Below are 19,906 nucleotides of genomic sequence, written 5' to 3' on the forward strand. Positions count from 1 at the left end.
AAACATCCCCAGCTCCCTCGGCTGCTCCTCACAGGACTTGGTGCTGCAGATCCCTGCCCAGCTTCGTTACCCCTGCAGCCATTAGATGTATTTTGGAAAAAAAACCCCGGCAAAAACAAACCAACCCAAACCATCAAACATCAAGCCATCGGGTAGATAAATTTAACCGAAACTTATGATATTTAACTATGGCATCTACAAGCAGTCATGGTGCTGGTCCCTGGTTCCAAGTATATATAAATATACTTGGGGGGCAAAAAACAAAAAAGAAAAAAAGCGACGCAGGCAGCGATCACACACTGGGCTGAGAAACCCAAGGGTGCAGAGCTGCAGCAGAGAAGAGTGAGGGGAGTGAGGGGTGCAGCGGCTGCTTCCCAAAGCAGGGACCCGCCGGCTCGGTCCCTCCGGCTGCACCCAGCGCGGCCCCTCGCCCGCAGTCCTCCCCGGGCAGCGGCTCTGCGCCCCCCGAGAGGCTCCCACGGGGCTTTACCTCAGCCTGAGCGCGGTCTCCCCTCAGCAGCGCCGGGTTTTACTGCTCAGCCGACGGGCCCCGCCGCTCGCCCGGCACAGGGATGCGGGCGACGCGCGGCCGAGAGAGGAGAGAGAGGCGAGAGAGCCGAGAGAGGCGAGGGACGCGCGGAGCTGCGGGGCCGCGCTGCCGGGGGAGGGGGCGGCCCTTTCCCGGCGCTCCCGGCGGCCAAGGCGGCTCCGGGCGCCACTGAGGCGGCGCGTCCCGGCGGTGGCTCCGGTGGGCGGTCGGGGGCGGTCCGCGGGCGGGGGGCGGTGGCAGCAGCGCGCTCGGTTGTGAGCGAGAGCGAGTGCGTGCGAGCGAGTGCCATGGCCGGAGCCCGCTGAGAGCCACAATAGGAGCGAGACCCCGACGCCCACCGGGACCCTCCGCTCGCTCTCCCCCGCGCCAGCCGCCGGCGGAACAGCAGCGCTCCCCGCCCTGCCCGGCACTGCCCCCCCCGCGCCCGCCGCTCCCCCTCGGCTCGGCTCGGCTCCCTCCCGCCTCGCAGGGCCCTTCTCCGGGAATGTGAAGAGGCAGCAGCACCGCAGGCAGCGGGGAGTGCACGGGACTGAGCGGAGCCGCCCGCGCCTGAACCCGCCGCCGCCGACGCCGCCCTGCGCCGGGGAGGCCGCGCTGCCGCCGAGGCCGAGGCCTACAGGGCTCCTGCGCCGCCGCGGCAGCGACCGAGCCCGGCGAGAACCGCACTCGGGCCGCCGCCGCCGCCAGGCATCGGCCGCGCTCCGCCAAGGCCGCCGCCGCCTCCCTCCGTCTCCGGCTTCTCTACCGGGAGCGCCAAGGTAACTCCATCGGCGGTGCGGGAGGAGGAGGCGCGGGGGGCTGCGGGAGGACATGTTCCAGCTGCGGAGATCCCGTCTGGAAATGACAGCCGAGAGCGGATAATTGCGCCTCTGCTCCCTTCCCCGCCGATAGCCGTCGGTATTTTCACTTCCCCCCCCACCCCCCCACCCCCGGGACCGGCGGATCTGATGAGCGTGGCTTCGTATTTACCAAAATACTCGGGGAATGGAGCGGAGGAAGCGGGGAGCGGTGGCCGGGTTTGCAGCTTTTCCCCCTCGCACACAATAAATAATCTCGGGCTTTATTTCCCCCCTCCCCCCCACTGTTGGGGGAAACAGAGTATTTCCCTGTGATAGTGTATGCAGGGCAGCGAATGTTCATTTGGAGAGGCGAAAAAAAAGATCAGTGTTTACTGTAAGGTTGTTAGGCTGGATGTAGTCTTGTTGAATTAGAATTAGATTTTAATAATTTATAAAGCAGGTTAGGGAAACTGTTACTAAATTTACAGCAGAGAAGTGTCAGTAATGCTCCTTGCTGACACAATGATCCTGCAGTTTAAGTGATCTACTTTAGTCGCTGTCCATTATTACTATTTTTATTATTTTCCGTAATTTAATTTGGAGAGAGCGTGCAAACATTTCTGCTGGGATGGTTACACTTTAATGATGCACGTGATGAGGAGGGGAAGCTTTCTGATGAGATGAGATGGGGCCAAACCGATTCACGTTTAGGGAATATATTTTTGCTGATATATTCAGAATTTGGTTTATGTAACAGGTAACTTTGTGTGTTTTTTGGCGGACTGTTGAAATCTTAGAAGTGGGTTACTAAAGTACAGGCCATTCTATTCCAGTTTATCTGACTTTTTTATTTATTAATCTTGGCTGGGGCCTGAATGCCCTGGTGATGGTGGCTTTATTTTTTTTTTTTGCCTGGGTGATAAACAAGACCAGTTTAAGGTACGGGTTCATGTTGCTGATAGTATATTATATTTAGAAAGCCTAAGCTGGTAGTGAAAGAATACCTCAGGAGAAATCAAAAAGATGGAATAAGGTTTTTTTCATTATTGTAATGCCAGCTGCACAGTTCAGCTTCTGGGTGCTGCACATGCTTCCTTGAAGAAGCTATGGAGTTTATACTCCATTTTTGATAGATTCACTGCACCTATATGTAATTTTGCATTAAATAGTTCTTATCTTTTGGAGCTTGTTTACACTGTTGCATCAAATCTTTGCTTTCGAAAGCTTTTCTTACAAAAGACAAACCCAAATAATGCCTGTTCCAGTGGATTTAGTAATCTACCAAGCACACGAGTGACCAGATCATTTCAATAACAATAATAAGTACTCGAAAGCGTTCTGTATGTTGTGGAATCAACTTCTTGTAGCACACGAGGAGTCACTTTGGTAATTGAAGTCAACAGACATTGGGGATGAGTAATGCTTTCCAAGGACATGCTCTAAGACCCTGATCCTGCGAGTGCTTACGCCGATGCTTAACTTTGCACGGGTGCCTGTCCTGGCCGAAATCGCCAGAGCTGCCCTTGTTAATGGTCGTGTTAATTAATGAATGCAGATGAGGCTGCTGGAGTGAACTGTGCGCCGAGCTGCTGCTGCTTGTAACGTGTAGGCCTGAATTCCTCCTGTCTCCTCTGCCTTGAGTATTACTCATGGATTTCATCAAGCTGTGATGGGCCTTTTTAACAGGCAGGACCAGACTGGTAAATAAAATAGCTGGATGCATTAATTCAGCGTTTGCTAGAGGTACAGAATCAGCTGCAGGAGTACCACCAAGGCAGGTTTTGTAGGAAGAAGCAAATGCCTATTGCCTAGGCTAGCTGAAGTTGGGAAACAAACAAACTTTTGCTTGCAGAAGCCTTTTTTGGCTCTTTGCCTCTCCCTGCAAACCTTGTGTGTCTCATGCCCTTAGAGCAGTTACTGCTACCACACTGCCAGTCGTCCAGAAATGCCAGGACATGGAATAACCACGTGTAAAGGCACTCACAGGAAAACAACTGAGTGTTTCTGAAGTGGAGAATAAAGAAGTAATATGCACAATTTGTGTCAGTCTTGGTGAAATTGTGAAGTGTAGCAGTACTTTTTACTATAGTTTCCTAAATTTCTATAAAGTCTTGTATGTAGGTGTGGCAAATAAACGGAGTTTTTGTTCTGTCCTGTGTTTTTTGTCCTTAATGCCAAAAAAACATCTGTGCCTTTTTGTGTACCCATTCTTGAGCAGAGTAAGTTGAAATGACTTCATCCCAAGGAATGCATAATTTAAAACTACAGTCAGGTCTGCAGGTGTGTGAAGTTGTGTTCTGATGAAGTTCTGAATGCAGTGATGTCAGCATTAGGTCTGAAATTTTAGGCAAATAGGAGACACTGATAAAAAAGTAAGCAAGAGGAATTACTACACTAATAATTAAGTTTATTCCATCCATAAGATGGGTTAGACCTTTCAATAGTTTATCTATGTGAGTTGTCAACAGGAAGAAGATATTTGGAAAGTTTAGATGAATCTTTACCTGTTTCACTCATTTGGGACACATTTTTAACACATGCTTTCCTTCAGTAGGGATATGTCCTCAGCACCAACTACTCCTCCATCAGTGGATAAAGTAGACGGATTTTCTCGGAAGTCCGTCAGAAAAGCCAGACAGAAGAGGTCACAAAGCTCCTCCCAGTTTAGGTCTCAGGGCAAGCCTATCGAGTTAACTCCCCTGCCTCTGCTAAAAGGTAAGATCAAACACAGTTTTTAATAAATTAAACAATTTTTGCTCTACAGCCAACTTAGAAAATCAAAGTATTGTCAGGAATTGCAGGGAAGTTTTGCAGGCATTGAGAAATGTTTCATGCCAGATGTATATGTGTTTAAGCTCTACAAAATATTTTATCTGTGATTTGAGGGTGTGGTAATTGTTTGCAATACTTTTGGAAGTCTTAAATGCTGATGTTAACCCTTACCATGACTTGAATTTTCAAGGCTCTCAGGCTTTGTGCAAGAGTGTTTTGGTTTGTGAATCCTCAGCAGCTGACATAAATCAGCAGTAATTTTGGTGAGGGTAAATGGACTTGCGAGCTGAAGGAAACTGGTTTTTAGTGTCTTTCCTTGGTGTGTGGATCTGCACCCTGTGACAGTGGTGCCAACTGCAGCCCCTACAGCAAGAGAGGAGGTGGGATCCCCTCTCTTACCATTTGTGCATGGGTAGCTCCCAGGTTCCTGCCTTCTGCTGGATTTTGAAATGGAAAGGTCCCATGAGCTGCAGCCTCCCCAGGGGAAAGATGCTGCCAGTCTGGTCTTAGGCAAGGCCCTGCTGTTTTGAGATCTTGCATATCCCAATGCTGGTTGAGTTTCTGCTGGCAGATTTAACCTCTCATTTGAGAAGGAAAAATATTATCCAGCATACTGCTCTTAAAAGCATGTCAATATCTCTGTGATACTTTGACTGCTTCTCCATAATTTTAGTTGTCACTGAATTTCAGTACAAATCCAGGGGTCAGAAGCCCCTCTCAGAATGTCTGCCTGGTGAGGAAGGGGAAATCACCTTTCAGAAGTCTTCAACACCGACTTCTCAAATGGTTTATTTACTTCTGCGTGTTTTTTTCATTGCTATTCCTCATTTCTGCCTTAAATAGTGAAAATAGGCATGGCTGGTGCTGGTAATTCTGGAAAATAGGAGGTTTATTAGGTTTAATACTGTGTCTGTCCCTTTTCTTCCTTTTTGGGCAAGTATATTCCCCACATTCTCTCATCTAACTTGTTTGACAAATTTGTTAATCAGGGTATTTAAATATGTAACAAATGTGGAACTGCACTTTGGTTGGTTCTCAACCGCACTTCATAAGGATACAGTAGTTGCAAAAAAAAAAACTTCAACAAGCCCCCCAAAAATCTCACACCTTAATGTGTGTTTCTAAATTTAATTAAAAGTAGGATTCTTTTACAGGAGCAGGATTAGTTCCAGTGGAGCTGTCATTGCAATATTGTGGGCTTCTTCCTGTGGCTCCCTATAAGAATGCACAAATGGAATATCCTGAGTCAAACTAAATATGCACCCAGCTCCCCTGCACTGTGCCTGGTGGTGACTTTTATCCAGTATTTCTCAGTTTAGGGTTGGTTGGTGCCACTGGATTTGACTTTGTAGTCTGCAGTGAATATTATTGGTGATACTTTGGGTGATCCTGTGCAGGGCCAGCAGTTGGACTTCAATGATCCTGTGGGTTCCTTTCAACTCAGGTTATTCTGCGATTCTAAAAATTTTTTTCTCTTTGTTGTTGAACTCTTTTGTTGTTTGGTGAAAATATGATAAAGAAGCAAATACTTCTTTCAAATAATTTTAAAGCTCAGTTTTACACTTTTTCAGGTGATTTTTGATATGCAGGTTATTTCATGCCAGTTGCTACATTTTGGAAGGTGACTGGAGTTTATCCTTTGGCTTAAATGATGGGATTAGTGGAAAACATTTGGATTTCTATTTGTACAAATGGAGAAATTGATGTTGTAATTATTTCTCTCTATTCTGTAGTCCCATTCAGGGAGTAAACCAGGCATGGGCATGAGTAAAACAGTGAGACCTCGCCTTGCAGAAACACAGGCGTGTCCAGGTGCTTCATATGACTACTGCAGCCAGTCCTGAGGATTGAGATATAAAACTGTAATAAGATAAAACAAACAGATGGGGAGCAGAGAGTGTTGGTGAGACATTTATGATTAGTGTCATAATGAGTTACAGTGGTCCAGCTTCAAATGAAGAATGTGATCCTGGGAGTTGCTTTTCCCTCTTTGCCTTAACGTGGATTCCCAGAGGTGCAGGGATCTACCTGTGCAGGTTAATTTGTGGGATTTGGGCCTAACAGTCTCTCTGAACAGCAGAGCTATTGGTCCCTGCAGAAGGGACACTGGCAGCTAAAAATCATGCTGCTGTTTGGAAATATTCTTGACCTACATTAATATTTGTAACATTCAGGGTTGTTAAGTCGGCAAGAAGTGAGGAAATTTTCTCCTGTGTTGTTCATCCTTTTCTTGACCAATTCCATCAATGTCCTGAATATTTTTTAACTCTCATGGTTACATTCACCTTCCAACAAGTGACCAGTCCTATTCCTTCTGTTCAGTAACTGTATGATTTCCAGTTTTATCCTGGAATATTTTCTTTTAAACCCAAATAGAGAAGAGATACCAGCAAAGTAGCTTTTTAAAGTCTCAGAAAACTGAACTTAGTTTGGAGATGTGCGGTTGATAAGCTTCCTGGTTTGAGTACATTTCAGATTTAATTAAATATCTTCAGAAATTTTCAGTATGGGAACTTTTTAGAGGACAGATCTCAAATTCATATTCCTCAGATGTATTTCATATGCATCATGGAGGGGTCTTGCTTACACAAATATACATGCTGTGCTTCCTTCTATTATTTTTATTTTAAAATTTTTTTTTTGTGGATTGGCAGGCTGCTTTATCTCAAACAGCACTTTATGGCCTTCAGTATCTTCTGTGATTACAAGAATCATGTATGCAGAAAAGTGGGTAACTGCTTGGTCCATTCCTTGCAAGTTTTTATACTCTGCCTGTCACCATAATGATCTGAGCACCTTCCAGTAGTGTATTAAGTGACGTGACTACACATCTGTCACATCTTATCTGCTCTCCTTCCTCTCCCTAGGGGCAGAGTCACATAGAGTGAAATGGCTTGTTTTGGTAGTGTTTTAATGCAGTCTGTTGCCTTCTGTGAGCTTACACGCCTGTATTGCAAAAACAGATAGATACACCAGCCTTCTTGTTGTTCTTCGGTAATAAAAATATTTTAGGAAAGAAAAATAAGGGGGATGCCGTGTTTTGATGCTCTGTACAAGTCTGAAGGATAAGCTGCTATTTAGGAAATGGAATAAGAACAACTGGAATTTTCAGTGTTGCTCATTTCAGGGAAAAAAACATATACAGAAATGAAGTTGTTACTCTCATATTTTTTTAAAAAGTGTGTGGATGGTATCAGTTTGCAAACAAACATTTAATGTATTTGGAAAACAAGGTGTTCCTTCTGAGGCCCTGCTGGGCTGAGTTCAGGCTTTCAAAAGCCCTAAGTCAAAAAACTTCTGTTTGCCTAGAGTAAAGACTTAAATTTTTAGATGATTTCATTATATTTTTATTTATTGCATTGTGACTTAATCTAATTTGAAGTTATCTTTAAAAATCTGACTATTGTCCAATATTACACTTTAAGCCCAGTGTTTTCTCCTTTGTTTGAAGTGTAGAGGAATGGGATGGGAGGTGCACCTGGGAGTTGTGGCACAGGTGCATTTTGCCTGTGTGTGCTCCTCTGTAGTTTCTCACGTGCGTTTTTTGAAGGTTGCATGCTTTTCCCTGGTGGCTCTCGCAGTGCATGATGGATTTTGGCTGTCCTTTGAAGAGGCTGCTGGTGTTACCCAGGCTGACAGGTGCCTTAGGTGTAACTGGCTTGTGACAGAGCAGTCCTGGTGAAGGGCCCTTTTTTGGGATTGAGTAATTCCATCTGTGTGCCTGAAATCCCCTCCCAGGTTTGCTAACCAGGTTTGTGGTGTGCCTCAAATCGAGCTTGTTCTGTAGAGGAAAATAGGATTGTAGCTGCATTGGATAGGTGTATTATTTATTGGAGGACTATTCTGCTTTCATTTTGTATAGCTGCTCTTTTTACTTAGAAGTCTCTAGAGGTGGAACAGCAGGAGTGCAATGTTAGAAAGCATTTGGCTGGAAAAAGAGTATATTGTAAGTGCTGGACATGTGAAAACAGAGCAATTTCAGTATTACCTGCAAAAGGGGGAGGGGGAGCTCATTTGTGTTTCTGCCTGGTGTCTGTAGAGGTGGAGGAGTGTTCAGAGAATGAAAACTTACACAGAGATGATTAAAAACATCATGTGTCTTACAAATGCACATTTAGCATCCTGAGAAATTGCACAGAGAACTTGCATGCAGCTCACAGCATCATTGCCACCCCCCTTGTCCTCATTACAAATACAGAAGTTAGGCAAAGCAAACCATCCAAAAGCCAGACTGTTAATTGTTAAATCATTTGTATCCCATTTTTCTAATTCAGGGTGTGTTTTTTTCCTGTCATCCTTCCACATTTTCCAATGATTTAATGTAATTAGTGAAGGTTACTTTCATGTTCTCTGCAACTATTGTATATTTTTGTTGAGAATGTTTCAAAGTATGATTTTTATTTTTAGATGGTTTTTCCTCCTTAAAATAAGCACTCAGAGCAAAAGTTCTCTGTCAACAGTACCAATTGCTTTGCTACCTCAATATTATGAAATTTTTTGAGCTTCTAATACATTTATCAGATAGTTTCCATGGCATTAAAGAATTGGTATAGTGGCAACAAAAGAGCATTGCATAGTCAAAAAGGGAAAAATCTCTTTCCACTTGCTATTTGCTTTTGATCATTAAATTATGTCCCTATAGCTGAGATTTTATTATAAGCTTTTCTTGTGAATCTTATCTATTGGTCAAATGCTGAGGTTCCTAAAGAGTAAAAAATTCTAACAATTTGAAAAGACTCTCAACTGAGAACTGCAAGATGTGCACCTTCTTGTTCAAATGCAGTTACTTTTGAATTTTTAAAATACTCCTTTAGCATAAAAAAAGTATCCAGGCCTTTGCAGACCTATGGATGCCACCTAAAACTTGTAATATGAGAAATAGTTATGATTTGAGTTGTAGAAGAAGAAAGAGTTTGTTTTCTGTTGGCTTCCATGGGAGCTGCCTGCTTATCTTGTCTGTGCTGCTCTTCATTTGAGACATTTGGAATGTTTTACAGATATCAGATATACAAATATCAGTAAACTGTTAATAAAATCACTGAGCTAAATGCTCTCTTCTCATAAATAAACAAGAATTTAGGGTCATAGTGGTTATGATTTCCCAAAATAAAATTCAGCCTTATTTGCAGAACTAGAAATAGATCTTAGGACTTCTAATTTATTGCATGGAAGAAACACTGGAACTTGGTTTGAGCTGCATGTACATAATCAGGGATGAATCCTGGAACTGCTTCTAGGAATTTTATGCCCATTCTGGTTGATATAAATCTGGACATAATAGGCCATCTCTGTGTAAGATTTGGGAACAGGGCCACAATCTCAAAAGGAAGATGGACTTAGCCCATTTAGTATATTTTTTTATGAATATGTATAATGTTCTAGTCATAAGTAATAAATTTCTTCTCTTTCTTTGTGCTCTTGTCAGTTGGATTTTGAATATGCACTTAACCTTCTTTATAACCTGTTTACATCTGTTGATCGTAGAAAATTTTTTCCAGTAATCTTAAAGGTTTCTGGGTGTTTCAATACACTAATTACATTCTGTTTTTTTTGATTTTTTTTTTGTTTTATTTTTTATTCTTTTGATTGCTTGTTACTGTCTCCCACATTGGGAATGTATTTTTGGAGGACAACATTTGTAGATAATGGGCAGGTTAAGTAGAAGAAATACCCTCTTAACAGTGCACGGGGGAAAATGCAGTTGGTGCGGAATTCTGTCAGCTCACCCACAATCTTCCAATGTTTCCAGTCAGTTCTCTGTGTTCATTTCTGAGTCTCTCTAGGGCTGGCAGTTTTCCTATGGCCAGAGTGGTGGTGGGTTATTTTTTTGTTTTTTGAGGGAAGGTGGTTTGGATTTGTTTTGTTTTGCTTTGCTTTTGAAGCCTCCAATGTAATTGTTTTACTTCCAGAATTTCTCAGCCTGGCTTCTGGAAGTGTTTAGTGATGATGATTCGACCTTTTCCTTTTTTTCTTTTTAATAATTTTTAATGTGAAGTAAGTTGTAATTATGTAAAATATGTTTCTGTACTCTTCACAAGATTAAGTCTAAAATCTTGATAATTTTCTGCAGAGTGTTTAGACTTTATCATAGAATCACAGAGTCACAGAGCAGTTTGGGTTGGAAGGGACCTTAAAGATCATCTCATTCCAGCCCCCTGCCATGGACAGGGTCACCTTCCACAGACCAGGTTGCTCAAAGCTCCATCCAGCCTGGCCATCATCATGAAAAACTTTTGGTTTCAGTCTGTACTTGTACAGTATGTCTTTATAATGTTCCCAGTAATACTTATCTCGCTAATAATATTGCCATTTTCTTTTCTGTGCCCAAGTGTAGCTCTGGGGCTCTGTAATAAAACCTCCTGTTTCTGTAATAAGTACCTCCTTTATATTCCTTCCCTGAAGTACCTTCAACAAATACAAGTTCTGCTTCAGCCAGGCTATTATTTCTATATAGTGCACATGCTTGTTGAGGTATAGTGCTGCCTTTATAATTGATTATGTTATGGAGCTTTACTGTTGTGAAAGAACACATTCTCCATATCTCTGGAATTATGTGTGTATTTATAAAATCTGTGTTTGTGTATATTACATGTGTATAATATAGAAGTGTATATAAATAATCTATAGACATATTTCATGTCTTATACAAAGTTTATATTTTGAGTTTATTTAATTTTCTGTTTTTCAAAAGGGATAGTACTTCTGTTCATTGGTGTAGCTTTATAGTAAGGCAGCAGTCCTTTCACATTCATCCATTGTAAGCTACTGCCTCCCTGAGAAAAGAGCACTTTCATTAATGCTTTCTGGGGAGTGGGAGGAGGACACACAACTATTTTTAGGTTCAGGGTAACTTCCTTTCACCTACAGTTTTTTCATTCATGTTATTACTGTTTCTTTGACTCAATCAGGCAAAAATCCTTGGTAACAGAGGAGGGGACTTGGGGAGTTCAGGGAGTTTTGGTAGGATGGGTATTTATGGATTACTGTACTCTTAATAACTGTATAACTCACAAGTATCAGCAGATGGGCCCACTTTGCTGCATAAGAGGTTAAGGCAAATCTGTTAGAAAAATACTAAAATCTTCCTTTGAAACCTCCCTGGTAATGTCATTCTGGTTGCAGGTGCAGTGACAGGAAGGTTTTTTTTTTTCTGGTGGCCAAACTTTGAGAAGTTCTGGAGCCAAGTGTGGCCTCTCATCTGCTGAGAGAAGTGTCTGAGGGCCACAGAGTAAAACAGATTGTTAAAAACATTCCACTCCTCCTGATTTTAGTGATGTGCTTGATCCTGTGTCCTCTCAAACAGTTGATTCAGCTAATCTGAAATGCTGGTGGATATTTATGCAGGGTTGGTAGTTTCTGTGTCTGTGGTTTTCTGCTTAAAGTAAAGAACAGTGCAGCTACAGTCTGAGGATCTTTTGTCAGGCATTCCAAAAGATAAGGCAGATGTCCAAAGAATCAGTGTAAAATACTTTTCTGCCCTTAGTTGTTGCACTTGATTGAAAATTTTGTCTGTTTTCAAGGAAGTCTTGTAATCAGACCAAAGAGGAATCAGTTTGATTAGGAGTAATAATGATCCACAGTAATGGAAGGTTTTTCACCAGTAGTTTTTTTTCTAATTGTTATATTAAACAAATCTAAGAGTACATGCATTTTGAAAATTATACATGTCAGTATCATTTAATTTTGAATTTCCTGTAGGAAGTTTATTTTTCAAGTCACAGTATGTCTGACATTAACAATTTTTTATTTTGCTTGAAAGCAAAGTATTTAAGATTTTATTTTAAAACACTTTAGCATTTTAAATATATTTTATAAAAATTATTATTATTTTGTGTTTATTCTCTTTGTTGATTTTTCCACTCTTCTTCCATTCCAGTATGTATGACAGTAATATTTGCCTTGTGTGTGAAGTGCAAGGTCCTTCCTGTAGCATCTGCCAGAGTCTGGGACAGAGGAGGAAAACAATACAGCAGAATTGCTGTACCTGCTTAAATGGGCTGAAAGAAAAAAAAAAAAGTGAAATGGCTCATTTCTGGGTAGCTTCCCAAAAGAAAAATTAGAATATCAGGTTGCTGTAAAGTGTGTTTTACAGGGTTGGACATGGTGCCAGCCCTTCTGTGACAGCAGTTTCTCGTGTTCCTGAGCTGAAGAGTTTGTTCTGATAGCTCGGTGTTGGACTGCAGAGCTGACCGAGTTACAGGAGATGTGGAGAGTGCAGACAGCAGCCTGCTCTTCTGATTACAGAAGTTTGTGCATAATTAGGGTATTTCTGAAGATTTTTATGAGTTACTTTAAAAGGTGCATCTCCTGCCAAACACCAGTCACAGATTCAGCTGTCCTTACTTGATGGCATTTTGCAGAAGTTGAAGTAAACCATCAGTCTTATATCAGGGATGGTGAGTGAATGCTGACACCTTTGTGGCCCTGCTGGTTAAAAGTATCAGTTTGAGAACTTGACCCCCAGCAGGAGATATGATAAACTACTCAGTTACAACAATTTTTATTCTGAAAAATCAGATACCATCATGAACAATAAAGTTAAGTTGAAGTGTGTGTTGTCTGGAGTTCTTTGCTGTCAGATTTTGATTTAAAAAATGAAATAGATATAAGTTGCATGGTTATCTGTTTTATATTTTTCACTGTGAAGGCTGGCTGGGCAAAAATGTAGTTTGGGTATTGGGGGAAGCATTTCTTTGGGTATTCTTTTATCATAATGTTAAGGAGATCTGCCATTAGAATTGTTAGTGAGTTTCTAACTCTTTGAGGAGTATCAGAAAAAAAGTTTAGTGTCATTAAGAATTGTAGTAACTGTAGTTGGATGTGGTCTGAGTTTTCTGTGGGATTCCTGGAAGGTTTTCAGGAAGTTTTAGGGATGTGTTTTGTGTGATGTATTTTTTCATAATGCTCATGATGTAGCTGCCTAGTCTGAGTTGTGCTTTTGTTGTTTGGGATTTCTGTGCTTCTTTGCAGTGTCATGAGTGTAATGTTATTATGACTTCCTTGGTGTTTTTTCCATGTGCGTATACTGAACTTGGATTTTCAAATTTTACAGCGTAGGTGGTAGCAAATTTGTTTGTTGCTTTCACTGCTTTGGTCATATGGATTATGCTGCAAAGGAAATCTACTGCAAGTTAAATTTCTCCTATTACAAATTGATACTATGGATAGTCAGAAACTGAGGGAAGGATGATTTCAGATTTTAGAGGAATTAAATATTCTTATTTTTCCTTTATGTTACCCAGTAGAATGTACTGTGAATGCATAAACTTGCATTAGTTTTCTTGGCAAGTTCTGCTCATGTGCTCTCCTCTTTCACATTCCAACAGCAGGACATGGATGTTATATGCAGTCTCTGTATAAATTAGAAAGTCTATTTAGTATTTTCTGCTTTCACATAAGATTAACTGTTCAAAGCTGTTTATAGAGAATATGCTTTCCCATCTATGTGTAAATAGAAATGCAAAAGGTGGTGATTACAGCTGAGACAGTACTTGATTTGCTGTTGAGAACGAAACTTATTGGTTGAATATTGTCAGTATTACCAAGGGAGAGTAAATTTGGCAGCTTGCTCTGTTGATGTTTTCAAATAACATTTTTGGGATAGCTTTTTGAAGAAGTTGAGGTGGTACTGTGTCATCTTGGTTCTCCTTCACTTTCCCTTTATTCTCCTGTTTTCTCCTGTGCTTGTTTTTTATCACTGCCTTCCTTACTCCCACTTCTTTTTTCTTCCTGCACCCTCTGATGGATACGATAACATATTTTTCCACAAGAGGGTGATAACACTCACACGTGTTAAAAGGAGCACTCCAGGTGGAGGGGATTGCAGAGGTTATTGACAAACTCAATAGAATAAAATCAGCTGTAGTTATACAGAAAAGTAGTCTGCTCACCTTCAGCTCCATCCATGTGTTACAGTGGTTGTTTGTGTGCCCTTCTGGAGGCAAGACCAGACGTGTCAGGATGGAGATCCACCCTGGGAAGAACATGCCAGCTCCATCCTGCCTCTCTTGCAGTAATCAGGCCTTGCTGCAAGACAGTCTTTCATATCTGTTATTCGTGCAATAATTTTCCTTTTCCTTTCTCCCCCATGCACTCTTGTATTTCTTACATTTTTCCCTCCCTCTCCTGTTTAATAGGATACAAAACCTCCTTCTTCACTGGTCCTGTGAAACTGCAGTGGCTGAAATTTCTATTCATCTTTAAAAAATGCATAAAGAATGAAAAGGTGAGGCAGAGAGAAGGAGGAAAATAGCCACTCTTGTGATTCGTCTTTAATAGGGAATCTTAGTGAAAATTTCTGTCTGTTTTTGACTGTACCTACTCTTGAACAAGTATTTTACTCAGGACTAGATGCTGCTTTAGTTATTCTTTTTAGGGCTAGGAAGGCTGATGGAAATAAGTGGTTCTTAGTCCCTGTGACAAGAGCAGTTCCAAAATTGTGTGCCTTAAGTGATGGAGACCTTGACTGGAGTTCTGGCACCTGGGCTTGGCTCTTGGAAAAGTGTTGTGGTGTGGCTGGATGACAAAGGTGTGGGAGCAGATCCATTATATATGTGGGAGAGGGTTGGGATGCAGGGCTTTTTAGGTGACCTTCAAGAAGAAGTCAACATGTCAGGGTGGTTGTTATCCTGTATTTTGGATGCCATAATCTCAGAAGAAGTGTCCATTGCTGTAAATTGCTTTGGAATATGATCTGAGCTGCCAGATGAAATCTCTGCAGTCACAAGTGAAAAGAGCTGCTGTGAGTCTCCTAATATTAGAGGAATGAGCAAATGAGCTCTGTACTGTGGGTTAGGCATAAGCCAGGCAGTGAAAAGGCTCCTGGAAAAATTCTGAACACTTCATTGCCATGAGTCAGCGGGAATCCTGGCGAGGAGGGAGAGAGGAACCAAGTACTTGAGGTTATGTTTACTCCATCCTCCTATTAACTGTGAAATTCCAGGTCACAGAGTGAAATTTCTCACTCTTCTTTAATTTCAGGAAGAACAAACAAGTGTCCCAAATAATAAATAAAAAAGATTCTGTCTTTTTCTAAAAAGACAACCACAGAGTCGATGATCTTGTCAGAATCTCTTTTTAAATATTTTGTCTCTTTAACTGTAGGAAATTCCAGTGGCAAGAGAAATGTGTTGAATTTCTCAGGACAAGTCTGTTTCTCTTCCTGTTCTTTTACTGTCCTGTTTGTCCCTAAACTACCACATCCATAATGTGCACAGTCAAGTTCAATAAACAGCATTTGGAGCTCTTGCTTCATGGGCCAGGTATAAGCTTTGGTTCAGGTATCCCATAATCTCAAATGGGATAAAATCTTCCAGTTAACACTCTTGAGGTGAACATCCCACCCTCACAGCAGAAAAAACAAACTACAAAACCCCCAAAATACTTTAGAATTTCTGTATATGTGTCTGATCTGATTCTGAGTGTAAGGGAATTGGGGACATTCTAATTTTCATTATCAATGTAAATCTATTTTTCTTAGGTTTTGGGATATTCTCCTAATGAAAGAATGCTGTAATACCTAGGAAAAAAAAAATAAATAGTTAGAAGCAGGCTTTGAGTACCTCTAAGCAAGTTTCTCTTATTTCCTGCTTGGTAAGGAGCAATCATTCCTCTTGCAGAAACTTTCTTAATCAAGGACTTTGTAGAGAGGAGGATTGCCATGCCCTTCATATAGATTCTAAGGCAACCTCATTTGACACAAGTGCAGCATTGGTTTGTCTTCCCTTGTTTTGTGCAGTTGTTCCCAACATGAACAGGCATTGCACTATGGCAAAAATTCATTTGGGAGCCAAAATCTTCAAAGTAATTTCAGTTGTGGTGAGATGTGCCAAAACTTCATGGTCAATAAAAAGCAAATGGTTTGGAAATGAGCATATTTTCATGTTTATTTGCTTTTGGAGAAGTATTATACTTCTGGATTAAAGTGTTCTGATATATCAAATATAACAAAAAAGCTCTAAATCACCACATCATATACAATAAAAAATTCACAGCCTGTTTTTCATTACACTTGGTCTTTTAAGCTAAAGCACTCAGTAGTTGATGGTATTTTTTGCCTAGGTAGTTTCAAATGTCTGAAGGAACAGGACCTGTCTCATGTCCAGAGCTGCAACAAGGAGTGGGATAAAGCACCCACTTGTGTGTTCTTCATGTTGGAAGAGTTGTCAGATGGGTGAAAGGGAATTAATTCAGCCTTTTCCCCATTCCTATGTTCAGTGGCTGGACAGACACTCCCTCCCTCTTTTTTTATTTTTTTATTTTTTGCTCATGATGCTTTTGTGGTTAATGCAGTTTTTCTGCATTGTTGTTTCCCAGGTTTCTTGTCCATATTGAATATCTATATTTGGGTTTATTTTTCCCAGATGTATTAGCTGATGTTTTTCCAAATTGAAATTCACATTATTTTCTAGCTGTGTTAGGAATGTGCTTAGGTTCCTTTGTATTATTTCTGACTTTACTGTTACTCAAAGTTCTCTATTTAATATCCTCTGAAGATGTTATCTATATGCTATTTTAATCATTAGATCATTAAGGAAGTTATTAATGTCTGGACTAAATTGATTCTTATATCTCACTGGCATTTCTTTCCAGTTGGATACTTGGAGACTTTTATCCTTTTAATTCTAGACTTTTTGGCAGCACTGTGTGTGTCAGCCTCTTCCATCCAAAAAAACTGGAATCTGCTTTAAACGTAGGACTTTGAGGGAAAACTGAAGTGTGATTCATGCTGGAATAGAGTAAACTTTGTAAATCCAATCACAATTGAAACTGAAGATGTGTTGTAATCATTACATGTGTATTTTCACATGGATTTCAATATGCTGTCTTTTGTACTTTCACTTGTACAGTAGTAGTTCTTAAATGATAAATTATTAAGTAAATATTTTCCTAGTGGAAGTGCTTTCTATTTTTGTATAGCATCTTGAGAACAGAATGTGATTCCTTTCTGTAGGGTCAGCTATTTGAAATACTTGCCTGTGTTTGTTCTAACTACATAATCTATAATCCTCAATATGTCTTTAATCCACTTTATCTCCTACAGAACTAAATCTTTGGAATTGGGGGGAATATAGTGTGATAGATGGTATCTAAGGTTATAAAGTTTGGGAAGATTAAATTTACTTCTGAGGTCAGATTGATAGATTTTGGCAAATAACAGATAAAATAAATGACTAGTAAAAAAATAAACACTACTCCTATTTTCATGCCTATGGAATAAACAAATAATAGGTAACAAAGAGGTAACAAAATTTCATCTCTAGAAATAAGATAAAATTAAAGATGAAATTTCCCACTTGGCCAATATTAAGCATCTCCTACAGTGATAAGGAAAAGGAATTGATTTATTTTCTCTTTTCTTTTTCTTGTGTGAAGTTGAATTGAACTTCAAAATGTTTACCTTTGTGTGCATGACTAAGGCAGAAAGCAGAGTGCATTTTTTAGCACTGACCACTTGGGAGTGAGTGGATGCATTAATGTGAACAGATTTAACCTTGGCTTCAAGGAGAAGGTGTGTGCATCCACACACGTGTCCTGAAGTCTGTCCTGGGTGAAATGAGCTTGTCCTGGGATTGTTTAGGGTGCTTTAACACTTTGGGGTGCTGGCTGTGCTAAGGATTGCACAAAGTGCTTCTGTGGGGATGCTTCCTTAGAGAAATGGAAGGAGGAAAACTCCTGGGGGGAAAAAAAACCTCCTTTTTTTAATCCTTAAATAAAACAAGCTGTCAAAGGTCAGGTGTCTGTGTTTGTCTAATAAAGGCATTAGGTATCATTTGTTAGGGGATGATGGATTTGTCATTTCATCTAGTGATAAATAATCTGATTTTATAAGGTGTTTGGGGAATGGGGATAATGATCATGTCAAATGGCAGGTTTGCACAGCACAGGATTTGTTAATGAAGGCACACTGCATGGCAGGCCTGTGTTCAAAGTCCACAAGTATTTATTTTAAGTTGGTGTTTTACACAAATAATCCTGATTTCATATTTTAGAAGAAGCAAGATGATCAGCAATGTTAAGTAAATCTGGCTCATCAGTCCTAATATTTGTTCTTACAACAACATGCATAATACTGAAAAAAACCACATGCTTCTAATACTAAACATAAGAAAAAAGTTAGTGTGGAATTTCACTATACTGTACTTGTAAAATTTAGGACAGTCTTGAGGAGATGCAAATTGCAGGGAAGCTTATTTACATGAGTAGATATTTCCTTTATGGAAAAATAAAGCTACCATGTAAAACATGGCTTTGTCTGGTACAGACCCTTAAAAATTATTCCCTGTGATCCATTCCCTGGGAGGGATGGGAGCTGGCTGACAGGGCAGTGAGTGATTCTGACCACTGAAATGTCCCTTTTGCCACAATGATGGCATCCATATGGCTGCAAGGAGGGAGGGCCTGCATTTTATTTTTTCCAGTGAGGAAGTAAGTGGGATTTCACTCTTTTTTTCCCCCCTTCAGACAACAAGAAGTTTTCTCCCAGCTTCAGTGCTTAAATTCGTGTTGTGCTCTCTGTGCTGCCGTACCATTTTCAGTAAAAGAGCAGTTGCATGGAGACAAAGAGGCTGCTGATTTAAGTCTCAATAGAGAAGTCTGTTAGGCTTCAGCTGTGGGAGGATGCTAAATGTAGCTCAGAGGTTGGCAGATGCTACCTGGACCAAAACTACTTGAAAATATTAGGGAGCTGTTTTGTAGGTTTGCCTAAAAAAAGAGACATTTAATAACTGGAAGAATTAGTGGGACAAATATGACAAAGGAGTTGCAGTTTAAGAAGGTTCTTACTGTGTGGATGTGATCTGCTGTTCATGTTGAATTAAAAAAAAGAGTTCAGCTACAAATATTTTGCTAATCTTGATGGGAGGGCAGAAAAAATCCAACCCCAAGCCCTTTCTCTTCCTACCTGTCTTACTTTTTTTTTAAATTATGTAAGTTTATGCAACATTTTGAACTTCATTTTCAAAGGGAACAATACTGTTTCTGATTATGATTATGTAAGTTAAGCTGAAAGCTGTGGAGTGTTATTTTCTGAAGTTTTCAGAAAGCTCAGTGTTACTATTAACATTTTTCTATGCCATAACACAATGAAAATTTACCTTAAGGGTTTATTTTGTGCTGAAGCCTTTGGGAGCGCCATAAGCATCATTAGTGAGGTGGTGGGACTGGGCTTGGCTTTCTGCTGGGTGTGTGTGGAGCTTCATGGATGATACAAGAGGGGAAGTTTTCTTCATCCCTGCATGAGCATCTTCCATCCCTGAGGTTGGATAGTTCTGGGATCTGCCAGGGTTTCTCACCTTGTTGCTGAGCCAGAGTTTAAAGGCTCTTTAGCCATTTCATTTCTGACCTGTGAGATGCTGTGCAGGACACATGAAATGAGGTATCCCAGCATTTATTTTCCCAGTTATTTTCTCTTTTAGAGATGGAGAGGGGAGATAAAAGTAGTGTGCAGGTGCTGTGCAGCCTGAGAGTAAACAGAGAGAAAAGACGGAAGGAATCCACTGCTCAGTTGATTTAACAGGGAGGATGAACTTCTAATTAATTTCCAAGTGGGGTTTCTTGTATGACCTGTCCCATGGGGAGAGTTGATGAGAGGATCTCTGTGGCAGGTTATTAAATAGTTAACTTCAAGGGAGATCGTTTTGCTTCTGAAGAAGAGGTTTGCACACGTGTGGGTAACAAAGCGTTTCCAGTAGAGCACGTTTGATACTTAACCTGCAAAATGTCAAAAGAGGTGATTAATGTTTTGTACCTTTGGAATAGGTTTGATTTTTGTGTGCCTGAAGCTTCTAGCAGGTGCTATAGAAAC

At 40.7% G+C, this 19,906-nt stretch overlaps 1 protein-coding gene across 3 annotated transcripts in view; it reads left to right on the forward strand.

Moving 5' to 3' along the window:
• The first annotated feature begins 787 nt into the window (after positions 1-787).
• PPP2R5E (protein phosphatase 2 regulatory subunit B'epsilon) overlaps positions 788-19,906 on the forward strand; it is a 71,669-nt gene continuing 52,550 nt past the window's right edge. Inside the window, exons 1-2 of one of the 3 annotated variants that reach the window (XM_059475359.1) lie at positions 788-1,308; positions 3,884-4,044. In XM_059475359.1, the coding sequence (XP_059331342.1) occupies positions 3,888-4,044 (157 nt within the window). In that variant the 5' untranslated portion in view covers positions 788-1,308; positions 3,884-3,887. Of the gene's footprint in view, positions 1,309-3,880; positions 4,045-19,906 lie in introns of all 3 variants that reach the window. The other 2 variants (XM_059475358.1, XM_059475357.1) reach the window with 2 other exon arrangements.

This window comes from Ammospiza nelsoni, chromosome 6, assembly GCF_027579445.1.
Source record: "Ammospiza nelsoni isolate bAmmNel1 chromosome 6, bAmmNel1.pri, whole genome shotgun sequence".
Classification (NCBI taxonomy): Eukaryota; Metazoa; Chordata; class Aves; order Passeriformes; family Passerellidae; genus Ammospiza; species Ammospiza nelsoni.